Below are 16,780 nucleotides of genomic sequence, written 5' to 3'. Positions count from 1 at the left end.
TATCAGTTTCCCCCCACAGCATAGGTACTCTTTTTGTGTCCTTGTATGCTGCAAGCGCCGTGTTGTACAGTTTTGAGTGAAGCTGTACCTTTACAACCAAATCTTCTGTTTGAAGCTACTTTTACACTGCAAATCTCAGTGCGGTTCTGTTTCAATCCCCATGCAATTCGGATTCCAATACGATTTTCACTAGATGCTATTAAGAACACAAAAAGAAAAAGCGCAGCATGCAGGACTTTCTAAAATCGCATCAGAATCTTGTGTAGTGTAAAAGAGCCCCGAAACTATATTTTCTCAGCCATTTCTTGCCCTGGATCTTTTCCTCCACCCGCTGATATCTGCTGGTCCTTGGAGCAGGAAGTAGTGAGCCATGGAGCAGGAAGTAGTGAAATCAGGAAGCTGCACTGTATTTTGGGAAAACAGAAAGAAGCACGTTTTTTTCCCTGTGTAAATCGCAAGAAAATCACACATCCCTGTGATTTTTCTGCAGTTTGGGGTTTTTTCCAATAGTTATAATAGAAATTCAATCACATTTAAAATGCTGATCATGTGTGCGCGATTGGTGAAAATCGCAGCACAATTGGATCGCATGTATATAAAACCTTCCACATCATCACTGGAGGTGATGCATCAGGAGGGATTTTCTTTTTCACTTCTTTATTTGCAGCTCTAATTTTCCCCACACACGCAAGCACACACATACCAGAAAAGGACTCATTATATTTTGTTTCTTTATTACAATATCTGAAAATATCTATCACAAACGTCCATTTTTTTTTTAAATTTTGCTTTTTAATCAAAACCATATTTATTGACACAAATACAAGAGTATGCCAAACAAAATCATACAATTTAAAAACCATTACTTTTATTTCGACCATTATAATTTGTCACCACTTTGAAAATAATTTTACACTACATATATATATATATATATATATATATATATATATATACACACTCAATGGATCACCATGTTTTGGTTGTCTTTTGTATTTATGGGCAGAGAAGCAGAGAATGAAAATTATACCTTAATGCCTGTGAGGAGTATCGCCACACCCTCCCAAATGTTAGCACATAGTGGCAAGCAAGTTTAACAGTACTTCCCTGCGGTACTTGGGTAACAAGCATGTTGCTATGGTAACAGGCAGTATTCTATTTGCCTTGTGTGCGTTAACCGACCACGGGTTGCACTAATTGCGCAAAACTTCCCGTGCACTATCTGCGTACTGCACATTTAACTGGACTAAGTGGATCACAAGGCTGACTGGATAGAATTTCAAATGCTCCCTGCTGTTCTTAGAGGCAAGCTAGAGGGATGCTTCTAAATGATGTACCAAGTTACAGAATCATGATTAGACTATGGTGACAAATAAAAGCAATCAGTATAGACTATTTGTGCTGTATCAGAGTTCAGCAGGCTTGAGGTAATTAAGGTCACAGTAATATTTGCTAAAATATTGCACCATCTGAAATCTGGCTTCTCCATGTGTGTGAAATACATCAGTGCTTTCATGCATTTCATTCTAATGCATCCAAAAACAGGAATCTACTTCCAATTGGATCAGCCATAATCTAAAGCAGTCTGTATGACTCCTACATGAGCTACATATCTTGATATTGTGCTTCTTTTCCTCCATTTCACATTTCGGGGTAGGATGCATAGCTGGCCACTCCGCACATATTCCCTCGGTTTCTGGCAATCCGTACGTAGCCTTGATCGCCATAAGTTTCTCCCCAGCTTAAGAAAAAAGGAAGGGAGAATGTAATATGCTTACATTAAAGTGCTGGCACACATAATGTAGAGGTTCAAAGTGTTTTTTTAAAGGGGAACTATAGAAAAAATATTAAAAAATAAAATAGTTAATTAGCGCATAATTATAAAGAAAAGATGATAAATATTAAAAAAAAATCAAAAATAATTGTTATAGATAGGTAATAAGGGCTGTCAGGAAATCCACTTTAGGACTGACTTTGGCATAGCTCATTCTGTCACAGGGAGGCAAACAGTAGTACTGTGATGAAAAGTATAAACCACCAGTGTGGCTGTAGAAAGGAAGATGGATCAGTCTTGCTTTTCTACACTCCCAAGAGCAGCAATAGCTGTAATGCACCGCCGCTCGTACATAGCTGTGCTGCCATAAAGGCAGTATGGCACCCAAAATACCCCACAAGGAGACTTACAGACCCAGCCATGGACAGACTATTTGGCCCATACTGTATGCAATAACTTTTTCTCCTGAGTTTTCTCCTAGGAGATAATTTTTCATCTTCTTTTAACACCATCCATACCAGCAGTCTTTGGCCCTTTAAGGACCAGAGAAGGCCCGTCCCTTATCGACGTCACGCCGCACTGACCCGCCGCTACTGCTGTTCACGCAGATGTCACATTGCTGTAGCCCCCTAGCTCTGCCGTCCCTATGATGGCAGAGCTTCCTAAGCCGGTCAGGAGCCAATTTCATTGGCTCCTGACTCTGTCATCAGAGTAAGTCAATGTGATTGGCTCACAGTGATCACGGGGTCAGGAGCCAATGCAATTGGCTCCTGATCAGCTGAGGGACCTATGTTGTCATAGGGATGGCAGAGCGAGGAGGATACAGCCGTGAGACAGCAGTGCGATCGGCGGAAGTGTGCAGCGGGGAGGATTGAAATCTATGCCCTGGCAGAGATAACAGGTGCAAAACAAGGTGTAGATTTCAATCAGCGAGGTGCAAAAGCGGTTAAAATAACTTTTCAGCACTTTAAACTGGTACTACAAAATAGGTGAAAAAATACTGTCAAAATGAATATGATGATTTCTTCTTTGCTGGTGGTTTTAAAGATATTTTAGAAATGATGTGAAAATATCGCCTAGCAAAAAAATTTAGTTGCATATGGACCTTTATCTCCGATCACAGGGTCTTATTTTGCGCATGACTGAATCACGCACATGCGCAGCGGCAGCTTCACAGATGGTGAATCGATTTCATGCTGAAATCGATTCACAATCTGTTTGCAGTAAAGGCAGCCATACGATCCCTCTCTGATCAGATTCGATCAGAGAGGGATCTATCCGTTGGTCGATCTGATGGCAAATCAACCAGTGTATGGTCACCTTAAGTCTCCTTTCAACTTTGCTGGGTTTACCACAATGGCACATTCATTTCACAAGGCAGGATGCACCATTGAGGATGCTGGCATGTGTACTCACAGGAGTGATTACTCCCATTTTTGCAGCATTTAACAGAATTGCATGTTATATTTCCATATGAATCATATGGGAAAGTGATACAAACAAAACACTAGTATACAGACTGGCTCCAACGGCCTTTCACCATGCATCTCTCACTCTCCCTGCTGTGTGTGCCCTCTCCGGCTTAATGCATTACCCGTACCTCAGCAGCAGATGTGGGCAAAACAGGCATCATTAAGCCGGAGAAGGCGCACACACACACACACACAGCAGGGAGAGTGAGGGACACACAGGGATTGGCCGCTGGATACTGCCTGTATACTGGCGCATGTGACAGGCTGCGGACCAATCTTTTATGCTCCACCCTGTATATATGTATCCTTACCAAGTTAGAATTGATTACTAATGCTGCTAATGCATAAATTAAAATCGGACTTAGACCTACAGGTGAAACTCAAAAAATCTGAATATCTTGCAAAAGTCCATTTATTTCAGTAATTCAACTTAAAGAGACTCTGAAGTCTCCCAAAAATGAGGTTTTTATTTTAAAAACCTCATTAACATTATTGTCCCTCTAAAAACGCCACAGAACTGCAGCAGAAAACCCCCTCAATCACCCCAAACTCACCCCTTACTTGGCAGGCAAAATCCACGACTTTCTTGGTCATGGATTTTGCTGCTGCCTCTATGCGCGTCAATCAGCGCGTATCTCCGCCTCTCCCCCGCCCCTCTCAGTGAAGGAAGACTGAGAGGGGCGGGGGAGAGGCGGCGATCCGGGCTGATTGACGCGCATAGAGGCAGAGCTGCGCTGCCTCTATGCGGAAGGAGCCCGCAATGTACCCCCATGAGTTTGGGGTGATTGAGGGGGTTTTCAGCCGCGGTTCTGCTGTGTTTTAGGAGGGGCAATAATGTTAATGAGGTTTTTAAAGTAAAAACCTCATTTTCGGGAGACTTCAGAGTCTCTTTAAAGGTGAAACTAATATATGAAATAGTTTTGGAGATGTTTTGGATTAAATAGCTGATTAGAATCTGACACTTTTGGGCCTAAAAAATTGAACATTTCCACAATATTCTAATGGTCTGAGATTTTGATTTTGGGGTACTCATAAGCTGTAAGCCATAATCATCAAAATTATAATAAAGGCTTGGAATATCTTGCTTTGCATATAATGAGTATATTCAGGGACGGTTCTAGACTTTTTGCTGCCTGAGGTAAACTTGTGAGGATAAAAATCGTACCTATTTTTTATGAGCCAGAAGTCTTTTCCTCCAAGGTTCCCATATCCAACAGCCAGAACACCGTGGTTCACCTCTTGAGTACAGGTGGAATCGTCATAAACACCTGTGGAAAAATACAGCTCATTACGGATTTCTGTACAAGATCAGCATGGAGCTCTACTCTTATGCCTGGTACACACCATGCAACTTCCCATCAGATAGACGGTCAAATCAATAATTTCTGACAGCTTCGGATTTCCAATCATTTTTCTGATCGATTTTGTATAGAAATAGTCGGAAAATCGACCAAAAAAACAATTGGAAATCAGATCGGACCTGTTGGAAATAATCGATTCGACCATCAATCTGACGTGTGTACCGTGCATTAAAAATATTGCAAGACATTTGATATAACTGAGCTGTAATTAACAATTTTAATGAACAACTTTTTCAATTGTTTTGTCTAACAGAAGGTAGTTCACTTTCAATACGTTAGCCAGCCATAGGTGCCTCCAGTATAGGTTAGCCAGCTGTATGTGCCCCCAGTATAGGTTAGCCAGCCAAAGGTTCCCCCAGTATAGGTTAGCCAGCCATAGGTGCCGCTGGTAGAGGTTAGACAGCCATAGGTGCCTCCAGTATAGGTTAGTCAGCCATAGGTTCCCCAGTATAGGTTAGCCAGCCAAAATGTGCCCCCAGTATAGGTTAACCAGCCATAGGTGCCTCTGGTATAGGTTAGACAGCCATAGATTCCCCAGTATAGATTAGCAAGCCATAGATGGTGTCCCCCTTCCCCGCAGGCTGTCGGAATACCGAGCAGAATGGGAGAGCAGCGGCAGCACATGGGACCCAACTCCTTTCTCCCTCTCCTCGGGTCCCCCTCCATTGAAGACATGTCCATCAGGGGCAGCGAGGAGTTAGCCATAACACACCTTTCGGGCTCCAGGCGATGTTCAGGTGCTACGTGGGCTGCTCTCTCTGTGTACATCGCCGCTCACATGAAGTAGGAGCTAGTAGTTACACCACTTTCTGAGAAGGGCAATGTACACAAAGAGAGCAGCCCGGCGACACGTGAACATCACCTGGAGCTCAGAAGGTGAGTAATTACTAACACCCCGCCGCCCCTAATGGACATGTCTTCAATGAAGGGGGGAGCATGGAGGGGGGACCCGAAGAAATGGAGGGAGGAGTTGGCTCCCTCTCCCAACGGCTGAGTCCCAGGTGCTGCCGCCGCTCCCCCGCCCTCCCTACGCCCAGGCAGTCATCCGCCATCCCTAGAAACAGGCCTATATCATGTACCAAAGTCTGTATTGTCATATATGCAATAAATATCTTTGGCTTGCCTTTAAAGAGTAACTGTTAGGCATTAAATACAAAGTAAATTTTCTATTGCAGGCTGTTAAAATGTCAAAAAGGATGCTAACTAGGCAAATCAAAACTGTAAAATCAATCTTACTTTCATCCAATTAGGTCTTCAATCCCCATGCCCCCAGACTCTATACTCGTACACAGACGCAACAGAGAAGTGACATGCTATGCTGTATCAGCCTGATTGGCTGAAGCCTCTGTCACTCACCTCTCTGCGCTGCAAATGGCCGCCTGGTCTCCCCTTCACTCTCGATCTTGCAGCCGCTGTTAGTGCGCAGGGAGGGGGGCCAGAGGCTGTCTCCTTTCAGTGTCCTCGGCCCCCCTCCTCCAGAAGCATGTCAGCTCCCTCTCTGCCGCATCTGCCGCCCGCCGCATTCTCCCTCTTCCCCGTGTTGCATATTGGGGAAGGATAAACAAGGTGTACACAGACTCACCTAACAATGATTCCAGGCGCTGCAGTTCCCTTCTATACGCAGAGAACACACAGAGCCCCTGCCAGGAGAATAATTAAAATTGAAGAAAAAAACCAAAACGTGGACAGTGCAATACATCAATTATGTAAGTAGAGCAATCATTTATCTACTTACATATGTATTTTTTTTGTGTGTGTGTGGGGGGGGGGGGGGCACATGATGTCTGACAGCAGACTCTGTTGTGAGGGAAACTTGTCTGCTGTAGCTTAATAAGCTGAGCAGAAGTAGAGTCATGTTACCTCACAAAGCAGAACTACTGTGCCTGCGCAGTACAGTCCTGATGACGTCAGTGAGACCACGTGAGCCGCACGGTGGAGCGCAGAAGAAGCCAACCCGGACCTGGCGAGGTCGGCATCAGGCAGCGGGGGAAGACCGGGAGCCACCGGAGCTGTGGGCTGGAGGAAGCCCCAGGTAAGTGGATTTTTATTTTTTATTTAGCTTGGACGTATCCTTTAAAATCGCGGCAAGATAGCCGCGATTGTGATTTTTTTAAAAAATCGCAATTGTGGCAATTTTGCTGGCATTTTACAGTGATTTTATTGCAATTCAATGGAAGCGGGGGGGTTTTGTTTTGTTGTTTAACCACTTGAGGACCGCCCCCAGCCGATGGGCGGCGGCAAAGACCGGGCCCAAACGACCGCAATACGCCCATCGGCGGGGGCGGCATCAGCGGTGGCTGTGCGGCGATCGCGTCATCAATGACGCGATCGCCGCCGGCAATAGGCTCCGCCCACTCTGCACGGAAACCCGCCGGCCAATTAGCAGCGCCGGCGGGTTTCAAATGCGGCGATCCGGCCAATCAGAGGAGTATAATACACTTTGTTATTGTAACAAAGTGTATTATACTGGCTGCCTCCTCCGCTGATGGTCACTCGTCGTGCGACCATCAGAGAGGACGGCAGCCTTGCAGCTAAGTGCACACAAACACTCTTTGCCCCACACAGACCACCCGATCGCCCACCCCAGCCCTCAGAACCCCCCCTGACCACCCCAGCACACCAGCATCTGCACCCCACCACCCACCTAAAAACCCATCAATCACTCCCTGTCACTATCTAGGGACGCTATCCCCTAGGTTAGGTCCCTAACTGCCTCCTAGGGTCCCCTGATCACCCCCCCTACCCTCAGATCCCCCCCAGACCCTCTCCCAGACCACCCCCCTGTATGCTGTATACAGCTATATAGCTGTCTTACCCACTGATCACCTGTCTATCACCCATCTATCACCTGTCTATCACCCCTTGTCACCACCACCCATCAGCGCAGACCCTAAACTGTCCCTTGGGGGCACCTGATCACCCACCCAGACCCTCAGATTGCCCTCAGACCCCCCCCTCCTGATAACCTCCCCAGTGCATTGTTTACATCTATTCTCCCCTGTAATCCCTCACTGATCTCCTATCGTCACCCCCTGTGTCTGCCACCCACCAGATCAGGACCCAGTCTGCCCCGTGCGGGCACCTAATCAACCCCCCACACCCTTAGATCGCCCTCAGCCCCCCCCCCCCCAATCACCTTCCCAGTGCATTGTATTTGATTGTGCTGCAATTGTATTTGATTGTGCTGACATTCAATTTCATTGTGCTGACATTCAATTTTATTGTGCTGTAATTGTATTTGATTGTCCCGTGATTTTTTTTGATTGTCCCGTGATTGCCCTTTGATTGGCCTGTGATCGTCTTTGATTGTCCCGTGATCGGCTTTGATTGTCCCGTGATCGGCTTTGATTGTCCCGTGATCGGCTTTGATTGCCCTGTGATTGGCCTGTGATCGGCTTTGATTGTGTCGTGATTGGTTTGATTGCCCTGTGATTGGCCTGTGATTGGCCTGTGATTTGCTTTGATTGGCCTGTGATCGGCTTTGATTGTGTCGTGATTGGTTTGATTGCCCTGTGATTGACTTTGATTGTCCCGGGAATTGAGTGCCCTGTGATTGGCCTGCGATTGCCCTGTGATTGCCTTTGATTGTCCTGTGATTGTTTCTGATTGCCTCCGATTCCCCACTCGCCACCACCCCCCTGTCACTATCCAAGTGATCTAAAAACAGTGAAAACTGTCACTTTTTTAGGCCCCTTTGTAAGTGTCAGTTAGTGCTCAGCCCACTGCACCACAGTCACTAATTAGCGTCATCACTGTCGCTAATCAACATTGGTACTATATAGTATCTGTAAGTGATCATTACTGATCGCAGTCAGATCTATTAGGGTCACTAGGATCCACAAAAAAAAACGCAGTGTTTGCCCGATCAGGCCTGATCGTTCGCCTGCACTTGCGTTCAGCCCGCCCCACCGCAGTGACAGAATTTTTTTTCTGATCACTGCAAAAAACACTGTACAATAGCTGTGGCACTGTAAACCTCAGTTTTGATTTATTTTTTTTATCAAAACTCAGTGAGCACAGCTTTCTACCTCTCAAATACTCCCTTTTGCTAGGTAGGTGCTCTTTTTTCTGCGTAGTCTCAGAGGAATACCCCCTAAATTTAGCAGCCCACCATGGCAAGAAAGGGGTATTCCGATGATGAGGTTCTCAGGTACATGGCCCAGTCGGATGAGGACGATTGGGACGCCTCATTCGACGAATCTTCCGGGTCAGAGTTTGAACCTGAATTGAGCAGTGGCTCACTGACCGATAGTGATGACGAGGTTGAGGTCCCGGCTAAAGCCAGGCGTACCACACCCCATGTTGTTGGACTGCAGGTGTTGCAGGATCAGCCTCAAGGGCAGCAGAGTGGTGTTCGTGCTGGTCTGAGATTTCATGGTGGGGCAGGCACCAGCAGCACAACATCTCCTGGACCTAGCACCAGTACTTCCGTAGACCCTGGTGAAGTGGCGAGCACCAGCATGGAAGTTGAAACTGGTTCGGTGGCACGTGCAGTAAGATCCCAGTCGCAGCCACCAAGAAGACGGGCCCGTACTACCCCTAATTTACCAGAGGTGCTGGCAAACCCAAATTGGCAATCCCCTGATTCCGCCGCACCCGTACTTCCCCCTTTCACCGCCCAGTCTGGAGTCCAGGTGGAGACAGATAATCTAGGATCGGCCCTAGACTTTTTCTATCTGTTCTTCACCCAGGATCTCTTGGACTTAATTGTGGCAGAGACCAACCGTAAGGCCACACAATATATAACCGCCAATCCGGAAAAGTACCTTGCCCAGCCTTTTCGGTGGAAACCAGTCCAAGTTTCCGAAATGAAAATTTTTTTGGGCCTTCTCCTTCACACGGGACTAGTAAAGCAGAATGTGTTGCGGTCTTATTGGTCTACGGACCCAGCACATCATGTTCCCCTGTACTCTGCTGCCATGTCCAGGACACGATTTGAGAACATCCTGCTCTTCCTGCACTTCAATGACAACGAAACCTGTCATCGAAGTGACCACCCTGCTTTTGACCGGCTCCACAAAATTCGACCCCTCATAGACCACCTGTCATCCAGATTTGCAGATGCTTATACCCCTGACCAGGACATCTGCGTAGACGAGTCCCTCATACGCTTTACCGGGCGCCTTCGCATCAAACAGTACATCCCAAACAAGCGTGCCCGGTATGGGGTGAAACTGTATAAGCTCTGTGAAAGGGCCACAGGCTATACATCTTATTTTAGGGTCTATGAGGGAAAAGACTCAAAATTGGAGCCGGTCGGATGCCCTGACTACCTGGGGAGCAGTGGAAAGGTTGTGTGGGACTTGGTGTCACCCATGTTCCAGAAGGGGTACCATCTTTTTGTGGACAATTATTACACAAGTGTGGCCCTCTTTCAGCACTTAAAAATAGAAAAAATCCGATGCTGTGGCACCGTGCGGCCTAGTCGCCGGGGCTTCCCCCAACGGCTCATTACCACCAGACTTCAACGGGGGCAGAGGGCCGCCTTGTGTGCTGACGACCTGCTCGCGGTGAAATGGAAGGACAAGAGGGAGGTTTACTTCCTGTCCACCATTCACGCAGACACGACAGTTGAAATTCAACGGCGAACTAAGGTCATTGAAAAACCCCTTGTCGTCCACGAGTATAATACTAACATGGGAGGGGTGGACTTCAATGACCAGAGGTTAGCGCCCTATTTAGTTGCCCGAAAAACAAGACGCTGGTATAAAAAAGTGTCTTTTTACCTCATTCAATTGGCAATTTACAACAGCTTTGTTCTCTACAGTAAGGCTGGGAGAACTGGCTCGTTTATTCAATTTAATAAACAGATCGTGATGGAACTCCTGTATCCAGGAGGTGCCGTGGCCCAACCCCAAGATGCAACTAGCCGGCTGCATGGAAGGCATTACGCCTATCCAATTCCGACTACCCCAGGTCAACGAATCCGAAGAAAACGCTGTCGTGTCTGCAGCAGGGCTGGAATAAGGCGTGACACCACTGTTTATTGTCCCACCTGTCCTGACCAGCCTGGCCTATGCCTAGGGGAGTGTTTTGAGAGGTACCACGAGCAGGTACACTATTAGAGAGTAGGGAACTCCACACACAGCGGTAGGCACACAAGGGTCTCTCAGTGCTATTTCACACTGCTGCGATGCGTTAGGGCAAAATGCCTAGCAAAAGTCACACTTTGCGGTCCCCCCCTACGCCGGAAGTGCTTGACTTAACGCTAGTGCAGGCCTACGTTACTGCGTGGCTTCTGTGGCAATATCGATCGGCGCGGAAGTCATGTTAGTCTATGGCGACGCAGTTCATTACTAGGCCGAATGCTACTCTTGTGGTATTGCCTGAAGGTCTGTTTTGGACGATACGGTGCGGCGGGCTCGACCCACCGGATATGTCAATATGCAGTGTGAAACCAAACATCGGGTTTCCAGAGACCCTAATACACAGGGCTGCCAGAAACCTCTCCTTTCACTTGGGACAAATTGCGTAATGTATTTCGCCACAACTCTGTGCAATTTGCACTTCGCACATTGTTCCATGGGGGAGGAGAGGTTTGTCCTCGGGAGGTAAGTTAAAAAAAAACAAAAAACAGGTAAGCAAAGAAGTTAATGTTTGGTTTGCAATGTTAAGTTTTTTATTAAAAAAGTTCAAAGGTTATTAATGTTAATGAAGTAATTGCTTTGCTGCTTGCTTGTTTTTTGGGGGTTTTTTTCTCTTTTTCCATCCAATAACCTTCCAGGTGGACCGAGCGAATGACTAACCAGCTGCAGCACTGATGGTGCATCCTGACAGAACATTGCGCGTCTGTCAGCTTACACACAAGTCGGTGCATGCAGCGCTGCAGGACGAGATTTCTCCTCCGCAGTCAAAAAGATACGTTTGCCGAGGCATATGGGCCGAGGAGTGGTGTTGGGGATTCATATGCTTTGGCAAACACTTTGTATCAAAAAAGAACTCTGGCAATGATTTGTTCATCCACATCGATCGGTGTGAATGGATAAATCAGGTTTGCCAGGGCATACGAGCTGGTGGGTTTGGATTTTTGGGGCGGCAGCTCCTATGTCCTGGCAGACGCCTTCCCCTCCTTTTTGTATTGTTTTGTCTTTTTTTCTTCTCTCTTTTTTTCTATCCAGACCGACCAATCAGCTGCAGCACTGATGGTGCATCCTGACAGAACATTGCGCGTCTGTCAGCTTACACACAAGTCGGTGCATGCAGCGCTGCAGGACGAGATTTCTCCTCCGCAGTCAAAAAGATACGTTTGCCGAGGCATATGGGCCGAGGAGTGGTGTTGGGGATTCATATGCTTTGGCAAACACTTTGTATCAAAAAAGAACTCTGGCAATGATTTGTTCATCCACATCGATCGGTGTGAATGGATAAATCAGGTTTGCCAGGGCATACGAGCTGGTGGGTTTGGATTTTTGGGGCGGCAGCTCCTATGTCCTGGCAGACGCCTTCCTCCTCTTTTTTTTTTTTTTCAAAATTTTTGGGCAGATATTTTTTCATCCACATTGATTGATTGTTTGACGTTCATTTTTCCTTTCAGCCCACAGTGCATTACCCTTATGCCCAATATAAGGAGTATAGCAGAAACTCCTAATACTGGCCATACATGTAATGATTGCAGAGACCCTAAAATGCCAGGACAGACCCCACGAATGATGCCATTTTGGAAAGAGGACACCCCAAAGTATTCCGTGAGGTGCATGGTGAGTTCATAGAATGTTTTATTTTTTGTCACAAGTTAGCAGAAATTGTGGTTTTGTGTATTTTTTTTTTTTTTTTTTCACAAAATGTCATTTTCCGCTAACTTGTGACAAAAAATAAAATTTTCTATGAACTCACCATGGCCCTCATGGAATACCTTAGCGTGTATTCTTTCCAAAATGGGGTCATTTGTGGGGTTTGTTAACTGTCCTGGCAAGTGGGCGGGGTGCTAAATTTTGAGCACCCCTGTAAAGCCTAAAGGTACTCATTGGACTCTGGGCCCCTTAGCGCAGTTAGGGTGCAAAAAAGTGCCACACATGTGGTATCGCCGTACTCGGGAGAAGTAGTACAATGTGTTTTGGGGTGTATTTTTACACATACCCATGCTGGGTGGGAGAAATACCTCTGTAAATGACAATCTTTTTTGATTTTTTTACACACAATTGTCCATTTACAGAGTTATTTCTCCCACCCAGCATGGGTATGTGTAAAAATACACCCCAAAACACATTGTACTACTTCTCCCGAGTACGGCGATACCACATGTGTGGCACTTTTTTGCACCCTAACTGCGCTAAAGGGCCCAAAGTCCAATGAGTATCTTTAGGATTTCACAGGTCATTTTGCGGAATTTGATTTCCAGACTACTCCTCACGGTTTAGGGCCCCTAAAATGCCAGGGCAGTATAGGAACCCCACTAATGACCCCATTTTAGAAAGAAGACACCCCAAGGTATTCCGTTAGGAGTATGGTAAGTTCATAGAAGATTTTATTTTTTGTCAAAAGTTAGCGGAAAATTGATTTTTATTGTTTTTTTCACAAAGTGTCATTTTCCACTAACTTGTGACAAAAAATAAAATCTTCTATGAACTCACCATACTCCTAACGGAATACCTTGGGGTGTCTTCTTTCTAAAATGGGGTCATTTGTGGGGTTCCTATACTGCCCTGGCATTTTAGGGGCCCTAAACCGTGAGGAGTAGTCTGGAAATCAAATTCCGCAAAATGACCTGTGAAATCCTAAAGATACTCATTGGACTTTGGGCCCTTTAGCGCAGTTAGGGTGCAAAAAAGTGCCACACATGTGGTATTGCCGTACTCGGGAGAAGTAGTATAATGTGTTTTGGGGTGTATTTTTACACATACCCATGCTGGGTGGGAGAAATATCTCTGTAAATGACAATCTTTTGATTTTTTTACACACAATTGTCCATTTACAGAGTTATTTCTCCCACCCAGCATGGGTATGTGTAAAAATACACCCAAAAACACATTGTACTACTTCTCCCGAGTACGGCGATACCACATGTGTGGCACTTTTTTGCACCCTAACTGCGCTAAAGGGCCCAAAGTCCAATGAGTATCTTTAGGATTTCACAGGTCATTTTGCGGAATTTGATTTCCAGACTACTCCTCACGGTTTAGGGCCCCTAAAATGCCAGGGCAGTATAGGAACCCCACAAATGACCCCATTTTAGAAAGAAGACACCCCAAGGTATTCCATAAGGAGTATGGTAAGTTCATAGAAGATTTTATTTTTTGTCAAAAGTTAGCGGAAAATTGATTTTTATTGTTTTTTTCACAAAGTGTCATTTTCCACTAACTTGTGACAAAAAATAAAATCTTCTATGAACTCACCATACTCCTAACGGAATACCTTGGGGTGTCTTCTTTCTAAAATGGGGTCATTTGTGGGGTTCCTATACTGCCCTGGCATTTTAGGGGCCCTAAACCGTGAGGAGTAGTCTGGAAATCAAATTCCGCAAAATGACCTGTGAAATCCTAAAGATACTTATTGGACTTTGGGCCCTTTAGCGCAGTTAGGGTGCAAAAAAGTGCCACACATGTGGTATTGCCGTACTCGGGAGAAGTAGTATAATGTGTTTTGGGGTGTATTTTTACACATACCCATGCTGGGTGGGAGAAATATCTCTGTAAATGACAATCTTTTGATTTTTTTACACACAATTGTCCATTTACAGAGTTATTTCTCCCACCCAGCATGGGTAGGTGTAAAAATACACCCCAAAACACATTGTACTACTTCTCCCGAGTACGGCGATACCACATGTGTGGCACTTTTTTGCACCCTAACTGCGCTAAAGGGCCCAAAGTCCAATGAGTATCTTTAGGATTTCACAGGTCATTTTGCGGAATTTGATTTCCAGACTACTCCTCACGGTTTAGGGCCCCTAAAATGCCAGGGCAGTATAGGAACCCCACTAATGACCCCATTTTAGAAAGAAGACACCCCAAGGTATTCCGTTAGGAGTATGGTAAGTTCATAGAAGATTTTATTTTTTGTCAAAAGTTAGCGGAAAATTGATTTTTATTGTTTTTTTCACAAAGTGTCATTTTCCACTAACTTGTGACAAAAAATAAAATCTTCTATGAACTCACCATACTCCTAACGGAATACCTTGGGGTGTCTTCCTTCTAAAATGGGGTCATTTGTGGGGTTCCTATACTGCCCTGGCATTTTAGGGGCCCTAAACCGTGAGGAGTAGTCTGGAAATCAAATTCCGCAAAATGACCTGTGAAATCCTAAAGATACTCATTGGACTTTGGGCCCTTTAGCGCAGTTAGGGTGCAAAAAAGTGCCACACATGTGGTATTGCCGTACTCGGGAGAAGTAGTATAATGTGTTTTGGGGTGTATTTTTACACATACCCATGCTGGGTGGGAGAAATATCTCTGTAAATGACAATCTTTTGATTTTTTTACACACAATTGTCCATTTACAGAGTTATTTCTCCCACCCAGCATGGGTATGTGTAAAAATACACCCCAAAACACATTGTACTACTTCTCCCGAGTACGGCGATACCACATGTGTGGCACTTTTTTGCAGCCTAACTGCGCTAAGGGGCCCAAAGTCCAATGAGCACCTTTAAGCTTTACAGGGGTGCTTACAATTTAGCACCCCCCAAAATGTCAGGACAGTAAACACACCCCACAAATGACCCCATTTTGGAAAGTAGACCCTTCAAGGTATTCAGAGAGGGGCATGGTGAGTCCGTGGTAGATTTCATTTTTTTTTGTTGCAAGTTAGAAGAAATGGAAACTTTTTTTTTTTTTTTTTTTGTCACAAAGTGTCATTTTCCGCTTACTTGTGACAAAAAATAATATCTTCTATGAACTCACTATGCCTCTCAGTGAATACTTTGGGATGTCTTCTTTCCAAAATGGGGTCATTTGGGGGGTATTTATACTATCCTGGAATTCTAGCCCCTCATGAAACCTGACAGGTGCGCAGAAAAGTCAGAGATGCTTGAAAATGGGAAAATTCACTTTTTGCACCATAGTTTGTAAACGCTATAACTTTTACCCAAACCAATAAATATACACTGAATGGGTTTTTTTTTATCAAAGACATGTTTGTCCACATTTTTCGCGCTGCATGTATACAGAAATTTTACTTTATTTGAAAAATGTCAGCACAGAAAGTTAAAAAAATCATTTTTTTGCCAAAATTCATGTCTTTTTTGATGAATATAATAAAAAGTAAAACTCGCAGGAGCAATCAAATAGCATCAAAAGAAAGCTGTATTAGTGACAAGAAAAGGAGGTAAAATTCATTTAGGTGGTAGGTTGTATGACCGAGCATTAAACCGTGAAAGCTGCAGTGGTCTGAATGGAGAAAAAGGCTCTGGTCCTTAAAGAGTAACTGTCAGGCTGCAGAAGCTAATTTAAACCTCTATTCTCCTGTGTTAAACAGTTTAGACAGAAGCCAAAAGACATTACTAAAGATAAAAATCTCTCTTACATTTAATGTGTGCTTATCACCAAAAGCTAAGCTCCTAAGGAGGACGCAAGCCGCATTCCATACTGCAAAGCATTCTGGGGCCCTCCCCTCGGCTGCTAAGGAGAAGACGGGATCAAGTTTCAGCAGCTTCTAAACTCACAGCACAGATAAATCTCGGGGAAGATTACTCTGCAGGAGTCCGCTATTGTTCCTAGCCACATGGCTCATTAATATTCACTGCACACTGTGTTATTCTGTACGAGCTGTTCTGTGATCAGAAGCAGGCAGGACATGACGACACATTTGGCTTCACAAACATGGAACCTGCCATGGGCTGTCAGGAGCATCATTCTCTGCATATACTATATACAAATTCTGTGAAATCCAAACGTGGACAGTGAAATGCATATGTAATGTAAGTACAGCCAATCTTTAGCTACTGATATATGTGTTTATTTTCTCTGAGACCTTATACCTAACAGCTCCTCTTTAAGGGGCGAAAAGACTGTGGTCCTGAAGTGGTTAAAGGATACCCGAACTAAAATGTGACATAATGAGATAGACATGTGTATGTACAGTGCCTAGCACACAAATAACTATGCTGTGTTCCTTTTTCTCTTTCTCTGCCTGAAAGAGTTAAATATCAGTTATGTAAGTGACTGACTCAGTCCTGACTCAGACAGGAAGTGACTACAGTGTGACCCTCACTGATAAGAAATTCCCCTTTTTTTACC

General features: G+C 45.0%; 1 protein-coding gene across 1 annotated transcript in view; it reads right to left on the bottom strand.

Annotated features, from left to right (window-relative positions):
• Positions 1 to 788: 788 nt before the first annotated feature.
• Positions 789 to 16,780, bottom strand: part of CTSS (cathepsin S) — a 47,766-nt gene continuing 31,774 nt past the window's right edge. Inside the window, exons 7-8 of the mRNA XM_068253246.1 lie at positions 4,412 to 4,514; positions 789 to 1,741 (exon numbers count right to left, since the gene is read on the bottom strand). Of these exons, the coding sequence (XP_068109347.1) occupies positions 1,642 to 1,741; positions 4,412 to 4,514 (203 nt within the window). The 3' untranslated portion in view covers positions 789 to 1,641. The remainder of the gene's footprint in view (positions 1,742 to 4,411; positions 4,515 to 16,780) is intronic.

Source organism: Hyperolius riggenbachi, chromosome 9 (assembly GCF_040937935.1).
Source record: "Hyperolius riggenbachi isolate aHypRig1 chromosome 9, aHypRig1.pri, whole genome shotgun sequence".
NCBI lineage: Eukaryota > Metazoa > Chordata > Amphibia > Anura > Hyperoliidae > Hyperolius > Hyperolius riggenbachi.
This window is presented reverse-complemented; position numbering and strand designations above follow the sequence as displayed.